This window comes from Corvus hawaiiensis, chromosome 8 (genome assembly GCF_020740725.1).
Source record: "Corvus hawaiiensis isolate bCorHaw1 chromosome 8, bCorHaw1.pri.cur, whole genome shotgun sequence".
Taxonomy (NCBI): domain Eukaryota; kingdom Metazoa; phylum Chordata; class Aves; order Passeriformes; family Corvidae; genus Corvus; species Corvus hawaiiensis.
The window spans coordinates 38,363,835-38,382,857 of NC_063220.1; the positions used below are offsets into that span (position 1 = coordinate 38,363,835).

Here is a 19,023-nt window from a genome sequence, read left to right on the forward strand (position 1 = left end):
TCCTGTACCCTCTCCCTGCTTAAATTGTGTTTGTGCAAGAGCAGATAAAAGCACGTCCATTTTATGTGTATTCTACTCACCAATTTCTCCTTCCACTCCAGGCTTGGGAATGCTGATGGAGGTTCGAGTCTCTGCTTCTAGCCTCTTCTTGGTTTCCCCTTTCTTCCCAATGATGTACCTGGAGGCATAAAGCGCAAGGGTTTCCCTCACACAGTGACACTGAGCCACACTCCATCCATCACGTGTGTCCAGACGCGGACCCTCTGTGCTGGAGGGATGCACACACACACAGCTTCATGTGCAGGACCACATCCAGGCACAGAGGTGATTCCCAGGACTTCACACGTGTCCAGCCTGGGACAATGTTGAGCTGTGGCTCACAACTGGTTTAAGTTAAATAAGTCAGCTGGTCCATGACAGCTCTGCCCAGCAGCCACTTCATCAGCTGGGTTCTCTCTTTTCCCATTATCCCAGCTGAGGAAGAAATAAGGGCTCTTTTTCTGCTCTTTGCTTTGCTTAAGGTAGTCATTTGCCAGCATCCAAATACACAATGGACCACTTTTCCTTCTCTGTATTTCAGCAAAACTATTCAACTAATAAAACTGTCATAAATAACTAGAGAGAGCTTTGAACACTACAGGTTTCCCAGTAAACAAGAGACTGGAGTCAATAGCCAATTCCAGTCACGTGTGCTTTCTTTGAAAGCTTTCACAAACTCCCCCTGCCTGGCTGCTCACTCCAGTTCTTCCTCCCCTGCCTTCTCCCACCCTTCCTGATGCTTTTATGTTCAAGGGAAGAGATGCTCAAAGACTCTCCTGCCAGCCAGCAAGCACCACCTGCCATCCCTGCCACGGGGATGGTGAGGAGTTAAGCGAGGCCCAGCTGCACTACAAAGGCATTGCCAATTTCCCCTTCCCGAACACTCAAACCCGGAGCATGGGACACATTCCAGAGATCTGGCGCTCACCCCAACCCCAAAAACGAAATATTTTGTGCTCAACTTCTTCCCCAGCTGACAGCAAATCAAATAAACCAAGGCACACAGGCTCACTTGTATAAGGGGCTGGGAACCTCCACCCGGCACTGGAAGCCTCGCTCAGTCTCCTCCACCACAAAGGCACCGCAGGGTTCATCCGCACAGTCACCGGGGCCTACCAGGAAAACCACATCAGACCCTGCACAACCTCTGCAAAGTTTGGCAGTGCTTTATGTAGGACAACAGTCTCCTCCCAGCCTTCTCCCGAGGTTACATGAAGGAAGGAACGGGCTCCTCTCTGCTGTGGATAACTGCTTTTTATTTATCACCGTACTACCAGCTCAAGAACACATAATGACTGCTTCTAAATCCGGCCAGCTGGGAGGCGCAGGAAACAGGTAGTTACAGCCCAGGTTTTTTCTCAGCTGGAGTTTGTGCAATTCCCACACAGTGGGAATGGTCCCTTCTGGCAGCCAAAGCAGAAATTTAAGGCCGCAGGAGAACACGGATAAAAGGTGAGGATAGTTTTGGTCCAAGGGTTCAGGCCAGTGATTTAGAAACAGCCTCAGAGGAATAGATGCAGCTTTCATCCACGGGCCATTCAGTCATGCACGGATCAAACAGAACATCCAGAAAGAAGCCATGCTTCCTATCCCCTTTCCAACGCAAACAGGGATGAATTTGGATGGAGAACACCTTGTTAAAGCTTAGTGCAACCCACTGAAAGGCAAGGTGGGAGGAGAAACAGGACACGACTGCCACATTCCCATTTGAAAAGTAACACTGGAGCTTTTCTGTGCCCACAACAACTCACACACAGCTACAACAAACATACAGGCAGAAAGGCAAAGTAAAACACACCAGGACAGGAAGAATTTTGTCCCCAAAATAAGTAACACCTTCCAAAAGCTGCACTGTAGAAGGCCAGTTCTTAAAGGCACAAAAATTGCAAGGACAGAGGGTCTTTAGCAAGCAGCTTCCATATCTACCACATCTGCAAATAATCATGCTACGGAAAAGAAAGAAATCTGGGAAAAACGGATCTACAGAGCCAATCTGCTTTTCCCTTTTCCCAGAGACCTTCCACAATCAGCAAGCAAACCCAACAGTCAGCAGCACAGTCAGCCAACCCATTTGGGGTAACTGGGATTGCTTCCACTTTGGGCAGCAGGATCATCAGGGACCAGCGCCAAGCCTTTTTCTCCCTCTTGAACACCTCAGCCCACCACACGGGCTGGTCTCTGTGCTCATGAAGAGATCACAGATGACACTGAGAGCTCCCTGGGTCCCCAGTGTTGATGTTTACACCTCCTGAGCATCCCTCCTTACCTGCACAGAAGTCCTCCTCCTCCTCGTGTGGGAAGGCCTGCTCTTGGACGAGACTTTTCCGGTACACTCGCCCCCCAATCCTTATCAGGGGGGGCCGCAGCACGTCCATCCTGCTCCTCCTCCTACTGCAACGACAAGGACAGCTTTGCTAACTCAGGCCAAGGAAAAGCAAACTTTGCTGTTTCCTTGCAGACTGGACTGGGAGGGACCTTAAAGCTCAGCTTGTTCCAGCTCCCTGCCATGAGCAGGGACGCCTTCCACTATCCCAGTCAGTGCTGCTCTGATGGGGCAGCCACAGCTTCTCTGGGCACCCTGTGCCAGGGCTTCACCATCCTCACAGGGGAACAATTCCTTTCTAACACCCAATCTAAACCTCCCCTCCCTGAGCTAAAAGCTCCTCTGTGTAGAGTCTTCAGGATGGCAATACCTCCTCAAACCTTACATGTCTCAGTCAAAGAGTAATTTAACGAGAAGCCACAAGTACGTAAATCACAATCAAGTGAAAACAGGAAATGTAAGCAGTGTAAGGTATGTAACTCCAAAACTCACAGGTTTCAGCTAAAGCTCACTGTAACCTCAGCCAGTGTGTCATTTCATTGTTTCTTTGGGCTTTAGCTGGCACCGAGTTAAAAATGTTTCGAGTGGAGAATATTTAATGGTGCTAAAGCAAAGAGCTGGCAGTGTTCTGTCAGAGACTTTGTATCTTCAGCACTTGAATTTCTATGTTCTCTGGCGTGGTTAATTTAATATTGGTTGTCTCGATTTTAAAACAGAATCTGTTACTCAGAAAATATAGTTTCCACCAAAAAATTCACCTTTGTCAGACGGTTTACCCGTCCACTGCAACTGAACAGGAAAAAATTAAGAGCTTGCTTTTCAAGTAACTAAGATCTTACACTAGATTTATTACACAGAGTGACATCAGGTTCAGAGGGTTAATACTTCTCCCCTCAGTTCAAGCCCCACCTTCTGAAATGACTCCCAACCACCTGAACTTACACTAAAAATAAAAAACACTTACACTGAAATAAAAGTAATAATTCCTGTAGCTCAAGGGAGGAAGTGCAGAGGTAAACTGTGCACAAAAACCGAGTAAGCCATGAAAAAATCACTCGCTGGGGCTTTTGTTTCCACGCAGGCTTTTTGGGGGGTTATGTTTTTAACACATTGTTGTCACAATTTCTTGACACAGGACTTCTGAAAAGCGAGCAGCGACAGCGGGAAGTACAAGGCAGCTGGGGCTGCAGCCTTACGGCAGGACTCGGCTCCTGAGGGGAGGACCCAGAGGGGCCGCCGGCAGCCCCACGAGAACTAACTCCGGGCCACCCGGGGAGGGCGGCAGGGGCACCTGCAGGGCCCGCACCGCCTAAATTCCCGGGGCGCCGAGGGTCGTGAAGCAACCGAACCGCTCGGCTTTACGTTCACACCCCTGCGGGAAGGCAGAGGGAGCAGCAAAGCATCCCCGTCCCCTCCGCCGCCCCCGCCGCCATTTCCTTCCCACTCACCCCCGCCCCGCTCCCCTCACGCGTCCCGCCGGAAGTGGCGCGCGCCCGCCCCATCATGCACCGCGCGCGCGGCCACGCGCGCCACCCGCACCAAGCCGCCGTCCGGGCGCCCAGGTGAAGGAGAGAGGGTTGGGGACGGGACCGGGCAGCGGCGGCGGGAGGCGCCGGCGGCCCGGAAGGTGAAGGGCGATGGGATGAGCGAACGGGGAGGGCGGAGGCTGCGGCGGCGCGCGGGCTCCGCACTCACCGGGAAGCGGCTCGGAGGGGCCATGGGCGGGAGGGCAGGGGGAGGCGTGGCCGGAGGGGGCGTGGTCTCGCCGGGGCGGGCGCGCGGGCAATGGGGCTCGGCCCCCCCGCCAAGATGGCGGCTCCTGAGGCGCCTGAGGCGTTGGCTGGAGGTTCCTGTAACAGGCCCAGGCAGCGCCCTGACCTGCCGCCTCCTCTCCTCTGTGTTTGTTTAAAATAAACTCCCTGCAGCCACACTTAGGAATGTGTCGGGTCTGCGAGCCCTGGCTGGCAGAGTTTCAGCGCAAACCGTCGTCACACCTCCCTTGCGAGTGGGGAGCTGCACCTGAGGTTTTGCTGAGGGAGGTGTTGCAGGGTGTAGCATAGCAAAAATAAAAATTTGTTTTATGCAGGCGTTTTTCTTCACGGCCCGTAAGCCCCTAGCCTCCTGTGAGCTGCTGTGTCCTGTATTACACACAGTAAATTAAAACAACCTTGAGCACTCCTGGAGAAACTTACTTACAAGGGATGGAGGAACAGGACAAAGGGAACGGCTAGATGGCATATTAGGAAGAAATTATTCCCTGTGAGCCCCTGGCACAGGTTTTCCAGAGAAGCTGTGGCTGTCTCATCCCTGGAAGTGTCCAAGGCCAGGTTGAATGGGGCTTGAATCAAGCTGGGATAGTGGAAGGTGTTCCTGCCCATGGCAGGGGGTGGAATGAGATGAGCTTTAAGGTCTTAAAACCCCATTTTCTCCACAAAATCCTCTGGTGCTTTCCAAGGGCACTGTCTGTGTGCCCTATAGAGCCTGCAGAAGTGCACTAAATACGATAACAGAAATGAATGAAATGGGCAGGATAATTTGGAAGTGCTTATAAGTATTTGGAGGAGCAGCAAGTGCTGTCACTGATAAGTGCCAAGTGACACCTTTTTTACTATCAGAGAGGCACATGATGAATTTTAAGTCCCATGTCGTGACAAACATACAGCCAGTACCTCTTAAAAACAAGGCTGAGAAGAGACGGTGCAAGAGGCAGCTGGAATTGTGCTGCACAGGCAGATGGATCCTCAGGTATTGCCAGTTTAAGTCAAATACGGTGTTTTAAAGGCAAAAGCACGTCTGGAGTGATGCAGAAAGCAGCTGCTGCAAGTTAGGCACAGCGTGGCTCCGTGCAGGATGCGGCGCTGGAACTGGCAGTCCCGCAGCCTTCCAGGTTTTATGAGGCAGCAGGACTTCTGTGTTTGTGCTCCTGGAAACAAGTGGGGAAAAAAGAAACCCTGCCTTTTTATGACCCTGGGGAGCAGGACAAGTGCCAAGGCAGCTAAAGGCCGGTGAATTCAGGCCAGCAACCTGTACCTCGTTATTTTTGTGCACGCCCTGGATGAATTCCCAGGGGAATTCCGAGGGGTAGGAGCGGGGGTTACCTTCAATTTCAGGGTGTGACAGCTCTGTGCCCATCCCCGCAGTGGGCACAGGCAGCTCTCCCACACACACAAGGCAGCCTGGACGCTCTGAGGCAGCGGAGGCGGCTCCATCCTCGGAGACGTGTGGCCGCTGGCTCTGCGCCCCGGGGAACTCCGAGACGCCCTTCCTAACTCAGGCTCTGCTCTTTGTCCTCCCAGGCTGGGCCGGGGTGCAATGGCAGCCTCCTCCTCGTCCTCCTCCGCTGGCGGAGTCAGTGGCAGCTCTGTGACAGGGTCGGGGTTCAGCGTTTCGGACCTGGCGCCGCCCCGGAAAGCTCTCTTCACTTATCCCAAAGGAGCCGGGGAGATGCTGGAAGGTGATTGCTCCTGCCCTTCTCCTTCCCTGCTCCTCCTCCAAGTTGCTGAACTTGGCACCCTACTGGCAAAAGCTGGAGGTAGAAAGGAAGCACCAGGGCTTGCTTGGTCCCAGCTTTCCCACCAGTTGTTCATGAGGAAGTGATTTTTCTGGCAGTCACCTGCTTTTTAGCTCCATGACAATACTTCAGACCGGGAAGCATCTCCCTGAAAGGGAACATGACGGTGTTAATTGCTCATTGTTAGCTAATCCTTTGATGTCTGGCAGGGATTACTGCGGAGATAGCTGAGACAGGAGTATTTTTCTTGGCAGAAGTAGTAATTTTCTTGGTTTGGGTTGGATTTGACCGGGTTAGTCCAGGAGGCAGCTTGTCTTCCTGCCTGCTCGCATCTGGGTGCCCAAGCCCTGCCACCGACTTTGTCGCAGCTCTGGGTGAGGGAGGAAGGGCAGGTCCTCCGGGTGGCAGGGTTAAACCAGGGTCTCTCTGTCTGCTCCCCTTGAACTTCCCTTGTCACCGTGGGATGGCTGGGACCGAGGCTGGAGTGTCCCTGTGGCAGCACAGGGCAGCTGGGAACTGATGGCTGCGCCGCTGAAGGGTTGTTTTTATTACACATTAGAGCCCATATGCCAGGCTATGGAAGTAATTATGACTAAAGGTTTGCTCACAGAACTTAACGAGCCTTCAAAACAAATTAAAATAATGAAGCACTTCATGTTACCAAATAGACAGGCAGCTGTTCCTCCTGAGAGCCACTCGGCAGGACAGACAGGGAGTCAGAGGAGAGAATCCAACATTTAGGTTGGAAAAGGCCTCCAAGACCATTGAGTCCAACCTGTGACCGATCCCCACCTCGTCAGCACCACGAGAGCACTGAATGCCAAATCCAGTTGTTCCTTGGACACCCCCAGGGACAGTGACTCCACCAGTGACTACCTGGACAGCCCCTTCCAATGTTTTCCATGAAAAAATCCTTCCTGATGTCTCCAGGATATATTTGGGGCAGCACTTGCGCAAGGAACCTCTGAGCATGGTGAAACTCCATCTCTTCCCTGGGGTTCATCTTTGGATTAGATTTTTCCAGAGTTCTGTCTTTGAAACTGCTCTCTACATTGTTCTGGCACAGAGCTTTGAATGGATTGTGCTTTGGGCTGACCTCTTTACCAGGAGGAACACAGCAGTTCACCTGCTCTGGGTGGCAGCAACAACCAGACGCTGTCCCTGTTGCAGGAAGCACTAGGTTGGCTTTTTAGTTTCTGACACAAAAGGTGTTACACCCATTCTTTCATCAGGCAGCTGCCAGTGGAGAGGCTGCAGTTTCCTCTTCAAATACCTCCACTGACTGACTGATTTTTGTTGCTACTTTAACGATCTCACTTGTTTCTAAATAAAACCGTAGGTATTTTGGGGTTTTTTAGAAGGAAGCAGTATAAACTATGCAGTGCTTGGCACACGATTAGCTATGTTTTCCAGATTGCTGTATTTCTGAGTAATTTGTGTGATCAATTACTGGACTTGGATGGCAAGATACACATTGTTTGAAATTCTTTATGTAGGGTTATGGTCTGAGCCTGTGGGAAATCCTAAAGCATTCTAAGGACACAAGCATCGGAGCCCTGAGGGAATCAGAGATTGCTGTAACATTACCTGGCTTCTCCTTAGCTTAACTTCTATTTAAAATGGACTAAAATTGCTTGTCAGAGGGGATGTTACAGAATTCCAGCCAGGATGTCTTCCCAGGTAGCACCACTGCCAACCAAAGCCCTGTGCGGGGTCACAGGGGCTGTGCTCAGCGCAGGGAAAAGTGTCGGAACGAGGCAAGGGGGAACCCACACCTCTAACATAAAAATAGGAGGTCAGGGACACTGAGGGCTGCTCAGCCTTAAACTCTGGGTTTCAACCATCTCCTTTTTCTGTTTACAGATGGCTCTGAGAGGTTCCTCTGCGAGTCTGTGTTCAGCTTTCAGGTTGCATCAACATTAAAGCAAGTGAAGCATGGTAAGCACCGAGCGCTGGCCGCGCGTCGCTCGGGGAAGGCGGCGGGGGCAAAGCCTGACCTGCTCTCGGGTGCCAACCACAAGAAAGCAGAGTGAACGCTAAGTCAGGCCAGCACTGAGTCCTTTTGCAAGCCCTATGCAAAGCACCGGGAGCCCAGAGAGGCTGGGTGGGAACCGGCCGTGCCTTCCGAAGCTTGTTTTTCCGTGGAGGTGTGGCACCGCGAGGTGAGGCCGGAGGAGGAGGTTCTGGGCAGGAAACGCCCACGCTCTGATCTCGGCCCAGCGCTGATTGTCTCTCTGGCCTGGGGCAAAGAGACGCTCCATTCCACCTTTGTTTCTCTTGTGGCACTGGCAGGGTCAAGTGAGGCTTCCAGAGGCACTCAAGAGGCAGCCACGCGTGGCGTGGCGTGGCGTGGCGTGGCGTGGCGTGGCGTGGCGTGGCGTGACTCCACTCTCTGCCTCCCCAGGGAGCAGCCTGATGTCCTGTTTGAACCTCTGCCTCCCTGCTGGGCCCTTTGCCCTCGCCCAGGTGCCTGTGACCCAGTGATGGGCTTGGCTGCATCACAGCTTCAGTTCTCACAGAGCCCAGCAGCAGCTCCTGTCTGCTGCTTGAGGGTCACATCCTTTCTGGTCCCCGCCTCTTGTCAGCCAGAATGGTACTTCCACCTGTTGTCTCAGAGTGGAGAGGTTTCCTGTCCTCCTCCGCTTGTGGGGGAGTGCACCAGTTTGCAAGGCTGTGATCCTGTATGTCTGCAGAAAGCAAGGCTGAACTTCAGAGCCATTGTTCCCACAGCTCTGCTGTGGCTGCAGCTACCAGGGGCTGCCACACAACCCGGCACCCTGATAGACACCAGCCTTTGGAACTGCGGAGCACCTCCCGGTTCTCTCCCTGTAAGAAAGGCGAAGGGTTTAAAAAAAAAGATCGAGGTCATCATTTTTTGGCTTGTTTGTTTGACAGTTCCCAAAAGGGTGCAGGAGGTGGAGTGAGAACAGTCCCTCTTAAAAGCACCCACTGCTGCAGTCAGCATAAATCACACACAGTTTATGTTATGCCTCTTGCTTTCTCCAAGAGGCTGCAGTGAGTTTACAGCACTGTTAGACTTCCAGCAGAGCTGGGAGAAGGGGTATTCCCATCTCTGCACCACTGCAGCTCATTTAAGTGAAAATGGACCCTGTGTGCCCAACATACAACTGGTTAAAAGTAAACCTGAGAGGAAGATGTTGTCTGGGGGATCTCCAGGACCTTCCTCTCGTTAGCAAGCTCTGGTTGCAGAGCCTTTCTGCCACACTCACCCAGGTCCTCCTCTGAGGACCTTCATTAAAAGCACAGTTCCTCCTGCTGCACCCAGCTCCACCGTGGGCTGACCAAGCCCTCTCTGAACTTCTCTGTTCTTCTGCACTATAAATATTTATGCTTTATGAAATGAGCTTCATCCTGTTTTCACCCCCATACATTAATGGGCCTGATGTTTCCCTGTTAGGACTTGAATGTACATGGCACGGGCAGGGATGGGTAAACACACACTGGGGCAGAAAAGCCTGTCCCTGCTTTCTCTTCACTCTTTGCACGGAGTGGGTTTGGATTCAAATGAGCTCCGTGGGTTTTATTCTGCCCTGCTCCCCACTGACAGCTGGGAATTTGCATCTAATTGGAAGGTTTAATTGCGCTGCCACTGCAAACCACAGTTACCTTTGAACTCCTCACAGATCAACAAGTCACAAGGATGGAAAAACTTGCCGGTCTGGTGGAAGAGCTGGAGGCAGATGAGTGGAGGTACAAGCCAATAGAGCAGCTCCTGGGATTCACTCCCTCCTCGGGCTGAGCGTGTCTGGATCACTGCTGTCATGGAGCAGAAGAAAAACATTCCCTGGCCTGGCTTCAAAACACCCCCCATTTATCAGATGCTGACAGCTGCATCGGCAGGATGGGGCTTTGGGGTTTTTTTGAGAGGGGATCCCCCCGTAAAGCTGCCAATAAACGGAAATGACGGGATTCTGTAGGTCCTTACAGGCTGGCAGGGCTTGGTTTCTGTAAGTTAGAAGGCAGGATCAGCTGTACAGCCCTTGGAGAATCTCCGTATCGTTTACAGAGGAGGGCACACGGACAGTGTGGCTGCGGGGAGGGCGACCCTGTAACTCGGGCTGGGCTCCTGCTGGAGTGCAGCCGGAGCGCTGGGCGAGCGGGGAAACCCTCTGGAGCAAATGCCAGGAACACTCCTCAGCCCCAGCCGTCCTTCTGGGGAATGGACACGAACTGTCCCGGCAGCGGGTGAGGGGCCAGGCGATGTCACCTCCTCCAGCAGTGCCTCAGGCCTTGCCCAGGCTGTTCCCTCTTCATCTCCATTGCTCTGGTAGTGCTGGCAGGACTCTGCTCTATCTTTAATACCCTGAAACTTTGTCCTCTTTGTTCTGTATTAGATTTCCCTGTAACAATAAAATAACTGTGTCTTTGAAACTCTTTATCTGGTCTGATGAGGGAAACAATCAGCTGTTTGGGAGTAAAGGAGGTTTAGTGAAGCTCAGAGGCAGCTCGACTGTCACAGTGGTAGACTGAAGTTCAATATGAGAGGAACCAAACTACGCTCAAAAGTGCCTTGATTTAAGTCAGATTTTAATCCTGGTTTAACTCAGCCAGAGGAGAAGAACCTGGTTTAAAACCGTCCATTTTAATCATCTTGTTTTTCGGTTGTACTTCACTTCTGTTCTTGGAGGGAACTGGATTTCCATGTTCTGGCGTAACCATTTCAACATGTTGATTTTCCATGGATGAGAGCCTTGGCCCCACAGCTCTGCTGGCCAGCAGGGGGTAGGAGCAGCACCGTATGCAAGCAATTATTTGATTTACTGTTCCAGATGCCTAATTTTTCAATTTTCAACATCTTACTTAGGAGATGATTGTATTTTTTACTCCCTATTTCAGCCCAGCCACATCTGGATTGAAACAGGTTAACTGGAATCCATTCCCATTTTAGATCACCAGCAATTAGCTAAAACTAAGGGGGAAAAGTATACAGCCACCTTCTGTGTTTGTTGCTGTTAATAAATTAGTTCCAGTACCAGAGTCAGCTTTGGGCAATCCAGAGCCCCACGCTGCCCGATCTGCACATGAAGCCGCAATTCCAGCTCCGTGGAAATTCACCGCACGCCTGCTGGAGCAGGGCAGGGGCGTTCTCACGTAGGGCTGCAGCTCAGCTGAGACGTGTCCCACGCTGGCCACCCCGGCCCCGGCCCCGGCCCCAGCCCGGAAAACCTCCTCCCCAGCCTTGGAGAGCTGCCAGGCCCCGCTCTGCGGGGGCCTCCTGCACAGTCAGCGGCTCCGCGGCCAGGAGCGCTCTAAACGTGACGGCAGGCGGGATTCAAACTCCATCCCAGATGGGCTTGCTTGGGAAAGAAGGGAGCGCTTCAACCCTCCACTTTTTTGTTTGCTTGGTGGCATCTATTTTTAATCCTGCTTACTCCAGCCACCTAAATCTACCTTGGCCAAACCTGCCAGAAATCCTCACCCCATATCATTCTGGGGTTTAGCAACGGAGCAGCAGATCCCCCAATCCCCCTCGCTCACACCCGGTCCCCCCTACTCGCTGACCCAGCACAGTCGGGCACAGAAAGAGCTTTTCTTTTTTGCTGCTCAACTTGGGAAACTTTTCCACCCTGCCACCCCTCTTGGGATGCCAGGGGCTTGGCGCCTGCAGCTCTGCCCACGGGATGCAATGCCCAAGCATTGCCCAGACTTCCCTGTCCAGATCCAAAACATGGCAGGGCTGATCCACCTCGCCCTCCTCCCATTCCTTGTTTTCCAGCGGTTTCTTGTGCTGGGACAGAGCAGGAGCAGGGAACGTCCCCAGCTCTGTGCTGTACACGGTGTGTTTGTATGTGTGCCCAGCACCAAAATAGACACATGTGTGAGAGCCATTGAGAGGAAGTGAAAAGTTCACCCTGTACAGTACTACGAATGCAAAAACATGTTGTTGGCCGTTCCCTCCTCCCTCTCAGTAAACACTTTATGTAAGGCAGGGAGAACTGGAGGGATCTGTATGGGCAAAAACCCTCCATGCTCCCCCTCCTCCAAACCCAGGTTTTCCCTGGCAGCTGGAAATTCCCAAGCCAACCTATTTCCTGCTTTGCAGATCAGTGGGGCTGCATCGGCAGTGGATATTTCTCCTTGGGGTTTGGAAGCCCCGTTGCCCCCTCTGCCCGGGGGTCTCAGGAGCTCGGGGGCCGTTTGGAGGCTGCAGCTGGGCGCGGAGCACAGGGGGGAGGGAGCCCGGCAGCTGCCAGAAAAAGTTGATGCGGGGAGGGGAGGGAAAATAGAAAAAGAGCCGAACAAAGAGCCTCGTTCAGGGCTGCTGGTTGGTTTTCCTGTGGGTGCTTGCAGCAGAACGTTATGTACCGGCACAAGCCCCGCTCACACCTCCCCTCCCCGGCTCCTCTCGCCGCTGGCCACGGCCCCAACGCCGGCCACGGCGCCAAGGCACGCGCTCGCCTCGCTGCCCGGGCAGGCTGCCCGCCAGGGAGGGCCTCTCCCAACATCAAGGATGCAGCAGTGTGGGGCAGTACCCCCAGAAACACCCTCTCCCATCTTCTCCCCCAAAAGCACCCAAGGGGAGATGAGTTTCACGGCCCACACCCTGCGAACGACACAGTGCCGACCCAGCACTCAGGCTGGCACTTGGCATCTCAGCTGCCAAAACCTGTCCACCGCCCTCCTGGATGCACGTTCCTTGTTTCCCCGCCCGGCTCCGGCAGCTGCTTGTCCCAGGGGCGAGAGATGAGCCCGGAAGGTTTAGCTGTGGCACAGACCTGCCCGGCCAGCAGCACGCCGGGACCTGCCACCGCGTCCCACGCAGCCAAAGCTCACCTGTCAGAGCTGGCCACGGGCTCGGAGGACGCAGGGTCACCCCTCATGTGCCCGTCACCCCCTGCCACAACCAGGGACCCAGTGTGAGGGACACCCACCCCACCAGGCACTTAAGGGGCTCAGTAAAAACCATGGCCTCAGCCCCTTTGTTACTTGGACACAGAGGATCCCACCGGTGTCTGTGCCAACCCAGTGTGCCAAAACAGTGTGTAAATTTACCTAAAAGCAACTTCTTGGGCCACAGAGCTGCTGGAAAAAACACAAAGCCAGGGACTCCTCCATAGCAGCAGCCCATGGAGCAGGAATTTGCCCCCCACCGCACAGGGGGCACAGTTTGCACCCGACGTGAGCCAGGGCACTCACTGAGCCCCTCAGCACATCTCCTCCTTTCCTCCTCCTCTTCCTCCTCCTCCTTCTTCCCAGCCCCCTCCCCCTGCAGCCTGCAAAAGCGCTGAGCTCAGCACATCCCGGGCAGGGGCCCAGCCAAGGACCCTCCCCAATGCCAGCCGCTCCCCCCGGCTCCTGCTTAACCCTTTGCAAAGCCAGGCTGGAGATCAGAACGATCAACTAAATCTCATCACAGAAGGGGACAGGCACAGCTGGCTGGGAACAGACTGTCCAGAAAGCCTCAATCTCTCTCTGCTCTCCCAGAAAGGACAGCAGGTCAGGGGGAAAGACACGCTGCTTGTCCACAGAAACCACGCTGGGTTTACTGCCAGCAGCAGGACCAGGGGAGGGGAAGTGCAGGGATTGCCAACACTGTAGCTAAAACTTTACTTTCCGGCCCAAAACCATTCCTAGAGGCCCTGCTGCAGAGGAGCAGCCTGGATCTCAGCCTCTTTTGGGAAGCAGAAGGAGCTGCCAGCCCCACATTGCCTCCCCTCCCAGCTGGATTATTTTATTGCAGGGATCAAAAATTACATTTCCCTTTAAAACTTGCCATCACACCAGAGCTGCTTGCTCCGCTGCCTACCAGGAGATGTTATGGCAAAGAAAGAAAAATATTTATGCTTGGCTCCAGAATTCCAGCGTATTTTTAGCAAGGCGCCTTCCCTGTGGTCCTTTACCTCTTTTTTTGTTTATTTGCTGCTTTCCCCCTGCTTTGACCCCCTAAAACCAGCAGATCCTCATCTATTTTCAGCCTCGCCCAGCCGACATTTGTACCAAGGACGTGGTGGCTGTGGGGAGAAAGAACCCACGAGGTACATTTTGTGAAAAACAGGATCCCAAGCACCATCCAGCTGTTTTAAAGCACGAGTGTGCAAATATTGAGGTGTATTTTTAACAGCTGGGGTTGGGGGTTGTTCATTTTTTTGTCCCAAAAAGCAGAGGAGTAGTTCTGCAAGCTGCAGGCGCAAGCCAGGACTTGTTCCCAACTCCCCATGCATCTCCTCTGCTCCCTGGGATGCTACCCACTCCCCCAGCCTGGACTTCCATGCCCAAAATGCTGATGGATTCAAGCTTTGACCCCTAGAAAGCAGCTACAGCTACTGGTGGGGTGCCCAGGCCCTCTGCACCCTTTGGGTGGGAGGTCACAGGCAGTGGGTGGGGGACCCACGCCCCTCGCTCCTGGCCGCCGTGTGCTCTCCACCGCCGCCGGGCTCTTATCAATCTCGGCTAGGGAAGGACAGGACCCAAGATAGGTCCCGGGCTGACTTCAGAGTGTGCTCAGCCCCTCCGATAAAGCCGCAGGCAGCGCAGCGGGAGGACAAACAAAGCCCTTTATCTCCAGTTCGGCTCCTTGCGCTCCTCAGGGCCTGGCTTTGGAAAGGTCACGTACGGGGGCCGGCCCGCAGGACCCGCGGCTGCGGGGGACGCGCGGCCAGGGCGGAGGGCGCGGGGCTGGCCCGTGCCCGGTTCGGGAGACACCCGGGAAGGCAGATGGGGGTTACCGCCAGCCTGGCACGGATGGAGCAAAGCTCCATCCCACAGCCCCCAGCCCCCAGCCTGGCCGTGCCCTGCCCCCGCCCAGCCTGATCTTCAGCAAGTCTCACTCCACCATCCCCTCCTGCCTTGGGGAAGCGGGACGAGGCCAGCGGGTGGGCAGCGGGCTCGCGCGTGGGCTGCCGGTGTGGCTTGTCCTCGCTGCAGGGCTCAGCCCGTGCCGGGGCAGCAGGGCCCGGCCGTGCCGGTGCCACCACGCACACAGCCCCTGGAAGACGAGGCCGATTAAGACCTAACCCATAGGGAAACCCTCGCTGGTTTCCCAGCCCAGCGAGGGCTCGGGGACCCCGGGGACACGGCGGGTGCCCCCTTCCCCACCGGCACGTGATGCGTGTGTCCGAGCCACGGGCTGGCCCTGGGGGTGCGGGGGCTCTCCGGGCCCAGGGGGAGGGGGGGGTCAGGGGCCAGGGGGAGCCCCAGGAGCCCCGGCCGGGCCCTGACGCAACCGCGGCTCCCGTTTGCAGGGCCCGGGGCAGCGCCGGGGCCAGCGGGCGTGGCCTGCGGGGAGGGCCGTGGCCTCCCCGCTGTCGCCGGGCAGGAGAGACGCCGCGGACGTGCCCCGCGCTGCCATTGGCGGACGTGGGGAGGGGGCGTGGCCCACCGTGCCGCCCCTATATAAGGGCGGGGCGCGGGCAGGGCGGGCAGAGCAGCGGCGGAGCCGGGTCCGGGGCCGTGGCCGTTTCCGTGCATCCGCATCCATGCCCGGGCTGTGGGAGCGGCTGGCCGGCGGCGAGCGGGGCCGCCTGGAGACCTCCGACTGCGAGTCGCTGGGCAGCGCCTCCGGCTCGGAGGGAGGTGAGTGTGGGTCCCTGAAGAGCTGGAGGATTGATGAGGGTCCCTGGGTGGAGGGGGTGGTTGTGCTGTGCCAAGCTCCTGTTAACACCCCCAAAAAGCTTGGATCGGTGTCCCAGAACCATGAGCCCCCCAGCACATCCCTGTTGCATCCCTAAACCCCTGGGATCGGTGTCTCCCACACCCATGGGACCCCCAGCCCACCCTTGCCCCGGTGCTGACCTGCCTCTGTTCCCTCCGCAGATGCCGAGTACGCCGAGGGGGTCTCCCTGCCGGACATGGACCTGGAGCTGCTGCACGACCCCGAGGATGAGCTGCTGTGCGCCAATCTGATGGACGTGGTGCAGGCCACGCTGGGCCGGGCCCCACTGGGCGCCAAGCGCTGCTCCCGGCTCCTGATGCCGGCCCAGCTCCAGGAGCAGGTGCGGACGGAGCTGCTGCGCCTGGCGTGCAGCGAACCCTGCGGGCTGCGTGGGGCCCTCCTCGACCTGTGCGTGGAGCACGGCAAGGCCTGCCACGACGTGGGGCACATCGCCGCCGACCCCGCCGTGGTGCCCACCTTCCAGCTCACCCTGGTGCTCCGGCTGGACTCCCGCCTCTGGCCCAAGATCCAGGGACTCTTCGCCTCGGGGCCGGCCTTCGCGCCGCTGAAGCTGAGCACGGGCTTCAGGGTGATCAAGAAGAAGCTGTACAGCTCCGAGCAGCTGCTCATCGAGGAGTGCTGATGGGCCGGGCCGCAGGAGCCACTTCCCAAGTGCTTTGGAAGAGCCGGGCAGAGCGTGGCGGCTCCAGGCAGCTGCTGTAGTTTAGGTTAGGCTGGAGTAGGGCTGTAGGTGGAAGTAGTTTGGGCAGGCTGAGATCCCCGTGGGGGCCTGCCCGTGCCGGGACATCCCTGGCGTGGAGCAGCCGGCACTCAGGCCGAGGTCCCTTCGCGCCGTCGATGATTGTGGGACGATCCCGGCGACCGTGCTCCCGGAGGCGGCAGCGGGGCTGCTGGAGGGGTGCTGGTCTCCTGATGGCTGATCAATCATGGGGGACTTTTGTAACGAGGATTGTAATCAATGGGGTCTCAGGGGGAGGGGGAGTGTGGGAGTGAGTGACCGCCGAGGGGTCTGGATCAAAGGCAAACCCCAGCGCTGGCAGAGGTCTGGAATTGTGTCTTTGATCACGAGAGCGGTGGGAGAGGGGCGCGTGAGGTGCCGCAGGGCCGGAGGGCAGGACCCCTGGCCCTGACACGCTGGGGGCACTTCGTTGGTTACAGTTTACACTCATACACTTGATGTTCAAGTGCGAGAATTCCTATGCAATCGTGTCGGGTGGTTTTTTACTTTTCTAATAAAACTCGTCTTGATTGATAACCCACTGTCTCTCTGTCGTCACTTCTGCTGGGGGAGGGATGATGCAACCACTGGTTTGAAATTCCCTGCTGGCACCCTTGGGAAGCCTTTCCCTGTCAGGGCAGCCCCTTCGGTGGGAGCTGGATGTTTTGGGAATGGTGGGGAATCCTGCTGCGCCCACTCCTAAGGGGAGCCACGGGGCTGTGACTCAGGGGGGCTGAGTCAGGCCCCTGAGCCTGCTCATACCCAGGGAGGGGCACCCCAGCACCCCAGCGAGGGGCTGCTGCTCCTGCCACGGCAGGAAAGGTGGGCGGAAACCCAGGAGACCGGGCTCAGACTGGGACTGAGGGACAGGAGCAGGAGCGTCACACGTGCCGGGGGGAGCACACCCCAGCCCCAAACACACTCTGCAACACTGAGGCCAATTACCCAAACCTGCAATTAGAGGCCTCGGGGAAGAGGCTTTCACTCAAGGATAATTAAGCTGCTTGGCAAACAAGAAGCCTGTGGAAGGTGTGGGGGGATAAAACCAGCCTGAAAAACCATTTCTTTTCTTTTTTTAAATTCCTCTGTGGCCAAACTTTTTGATGAGAATTTTCACATAAAAACCTTGCTTTTGACACGAATGCCCCATAACCAGAGTGTTGGGAGCAGAGATTGCTCACTGGTGCAAATACCACCTTGGAGCAGTCAAGACAACAAGCAGTGCTAGGCTGGCACAGTGGGAAATGCACCTTTACAACACCCACATTCTGCAAAGAGAGGGGGGTTTCTCCTTAAAATTCTGGGGTCTGGAGCATCCTCCCTTCATGTGAGCAGCCTCCCCTGTGGGGTCATCCAGCACAAAACCACCCCTGGAGACACTGAGAGGGGTAGAAAGGGAGCTCCAAACACGAAGTTCCTTGGCCAGGGTGGAAGCAGTGCCAGCCCAGGCTGGAAGCAGCACGTCGATCCCAGGGCACAGCCGGAGATTTACGGCGCGGTGACGGCAGCAGCGCCGGTGGCTCAGCTGGGGCTCTGCCCTCAGCCCTGCTGAGGCATCCTGAGTCTGGGAGTGGTATTTATAGCTCCATAAATACGTGGATTTTCAAATATCGAGCTCCTAAGGGGGTGGCCCTGCTCCTGTGCTGCCAGCAGCAGCGTGATCCCCCCTCGTCCTACACCAGCCACTCCCAGGGAAGGCGAGGGGCTTCACATCCCATTTTTTATAAATTATTTTTTATAAATTATCATGCCAAGAAAACAAAACAAAAACAATGACTGAAACTGCCCAAAGCCAACACAGAGCGATGGCACAGCCTCTGGGTGTGCCCAGCAAAACCTTCCACGTGGGACCATGTGCCCCGGGAACACCCCAGTCACAGCTATGAAGGCGAAGCTTTGCTTTAATTCATAGCAAAATGGCCTTTCCATGAGCAATTTGGGGGTGTCTCAAGGTCCCCGGGGTTTGGCAGCAGAAGCTTCCAGCGAGGCTGGATCAAGTGTCTCCCAGGGCAGGGGATTAGGCAAAGGCGTATTTTGGGAGCTGGGAAGTGTCGATGGGGCTATTTGTGGCACCAGCATCAGCCCAGGGATGCCACGTGCCAGCAGAGGAAAGGCAGATTTTTGGGGGCATCAGCAGCAATGAGGCAAGTGAGGATTTAAATCCCAGGATAACACTAAACCCTCATGTTTTGCTACTCAAAACAATGAAGGGGGCAAGAGGGGTCCCCTTGGCTCCCTACCTGCCAGAGGAGGACGTTCCTGGAGCACCTGCCTTCCTTTGATGCCTCCCTGCCTTTGGCAGCCGCTCCAATTAAAAGCTTGGGCTAACGAGCTAATGGGCAGCTCAAACCACCCGCACCTCGGTGAGTGGGCAGGGACCAGCACACCCTGAAATTCAAGAGTGTCTCCCATTGCTCCGGGCTGGGAACGACCCGAAATGCAGGAAAACCACGCCAAAACCTGGGCTGTGGATGTGCCCCGTGCCGGCAGGGCTGACTCACCGCCGCTGAGGGGAAACGGAAGGGACGGAAGGGACATGACCCTTGGCCTCTGAGAGGAGGGGAAAAAAGGGAAAGGGGGGAAATTCCTACCCTTGGCCTCTGAGAAAAGGGGAAAAAAAGGGAAAAGGGGGAAATTCCACCCAAAACCTCCAGCGCTTTGGTGCATGGGCCTGGGGAGGAAGAGGGAGGTGCCAGAGGGGTCCAGCCTGCCCCAGCCTCATCCTGCCCCAGGGAGGAGGATGTGAGGAAAAGAGACCCATCCCAAATCCAACCCCAAGGCTTTGGGGCCGGCAGCCG

General features: G+C 55.7%; 3 protein-coding genes across 11 annotated transcripts in view; 2 read left to right on the top strand and 1 right to left on the bottom strand.

Annotated features, from left to right (window-relative positions):
- Positions 1–4,098, bottom strand: part of ASCC1 (activating signal cointegrator 1 complex subunit 1) — a 35,464-nt gene extending 31,366 nt beyond the window's left edge. Inside the window, exons 1-4 of one of the 8 annotated variants that reach the window (XM_048311797.1) lie at positions 4,058–4,098; positions 2,306–2,430; positions 1,052–1,151; positions 81–178 (exon numbers count right to left, since the gene is read on the bottom strand). In XM_048311797.1, coding sequence (XP_048167754.1) covers positions 81–178; positions 1,052–1,151; positions 2,306–2,414 — 307 coding nt within the window. In that variant the 5' untranslated portion in view covers positions 2,415–2,430; positions 4,058–4,098. Of the gene's footprint in view, positions 1–80; positions 179–1,051; positions 1,152–2,305; positions 2,431–3,326; positions 3,754–3,810; positions 3,834–3,901; positions 3,988–4,057 lie in introns of those variants that run through there. The other 7 variants (XM_048311803.1, XM_048311804.1, XM_048311799.1 and 4 more) reach the window with 7 other exon arrangements.
- On the top strand, positions 3,861–10,265 carry ANAPC16 (anaphase promoting complex subunit 16). Of its 2 annotated transcripts, none has more exons than XM_048311806.1 (4): positions 3,861–3,924; positions 5,659–5,816; positions 7,737–7,811; positions 9,518–10,265. In XM_048311806.1, exons 1-4 carry the CDS (start codon positions 3,866–3,868, stop codon positions 9,631–9,633), a joined length of 408 nt encoding a protein of 135 aa, XP_048167763.1. In that variant the 5' UTR covers positions 3,861–3,865; the 3' UTR covers positions 9,634–10,265. The 2 variants fall into 2 exon arrangements, with proteins under 2 accessions (XP_048167763.1, XP_048167764.1); XM_048311807.1 differs by having other exon boundaries at positions 3,908–3,989.
- Positions 10,266–15,239: 4,974 nt separating this feature from the next.
- On the top strand, positions 15,240–16,762 carry DDIT4 (DNA damage inducible transcript 4). The gene is made up of 2 exons (XM_048312012.1): positions 15,240–15,407; positions 15,648–16,762. The coding sequence occupies exons 1-2, from the start codon at positions 15,311–15,313 to the stop codon at positions 16,127–16,129; spliced, it is 579 nt and encodes a 192-aa protein (XP_048167969.1). The 5' UTR covers positions 15,240–15,310; the 3' UTR covers positions 16,130–16,762.
- Positions 16,763–19,023: the final 2,261 nt, after the last annotated feature.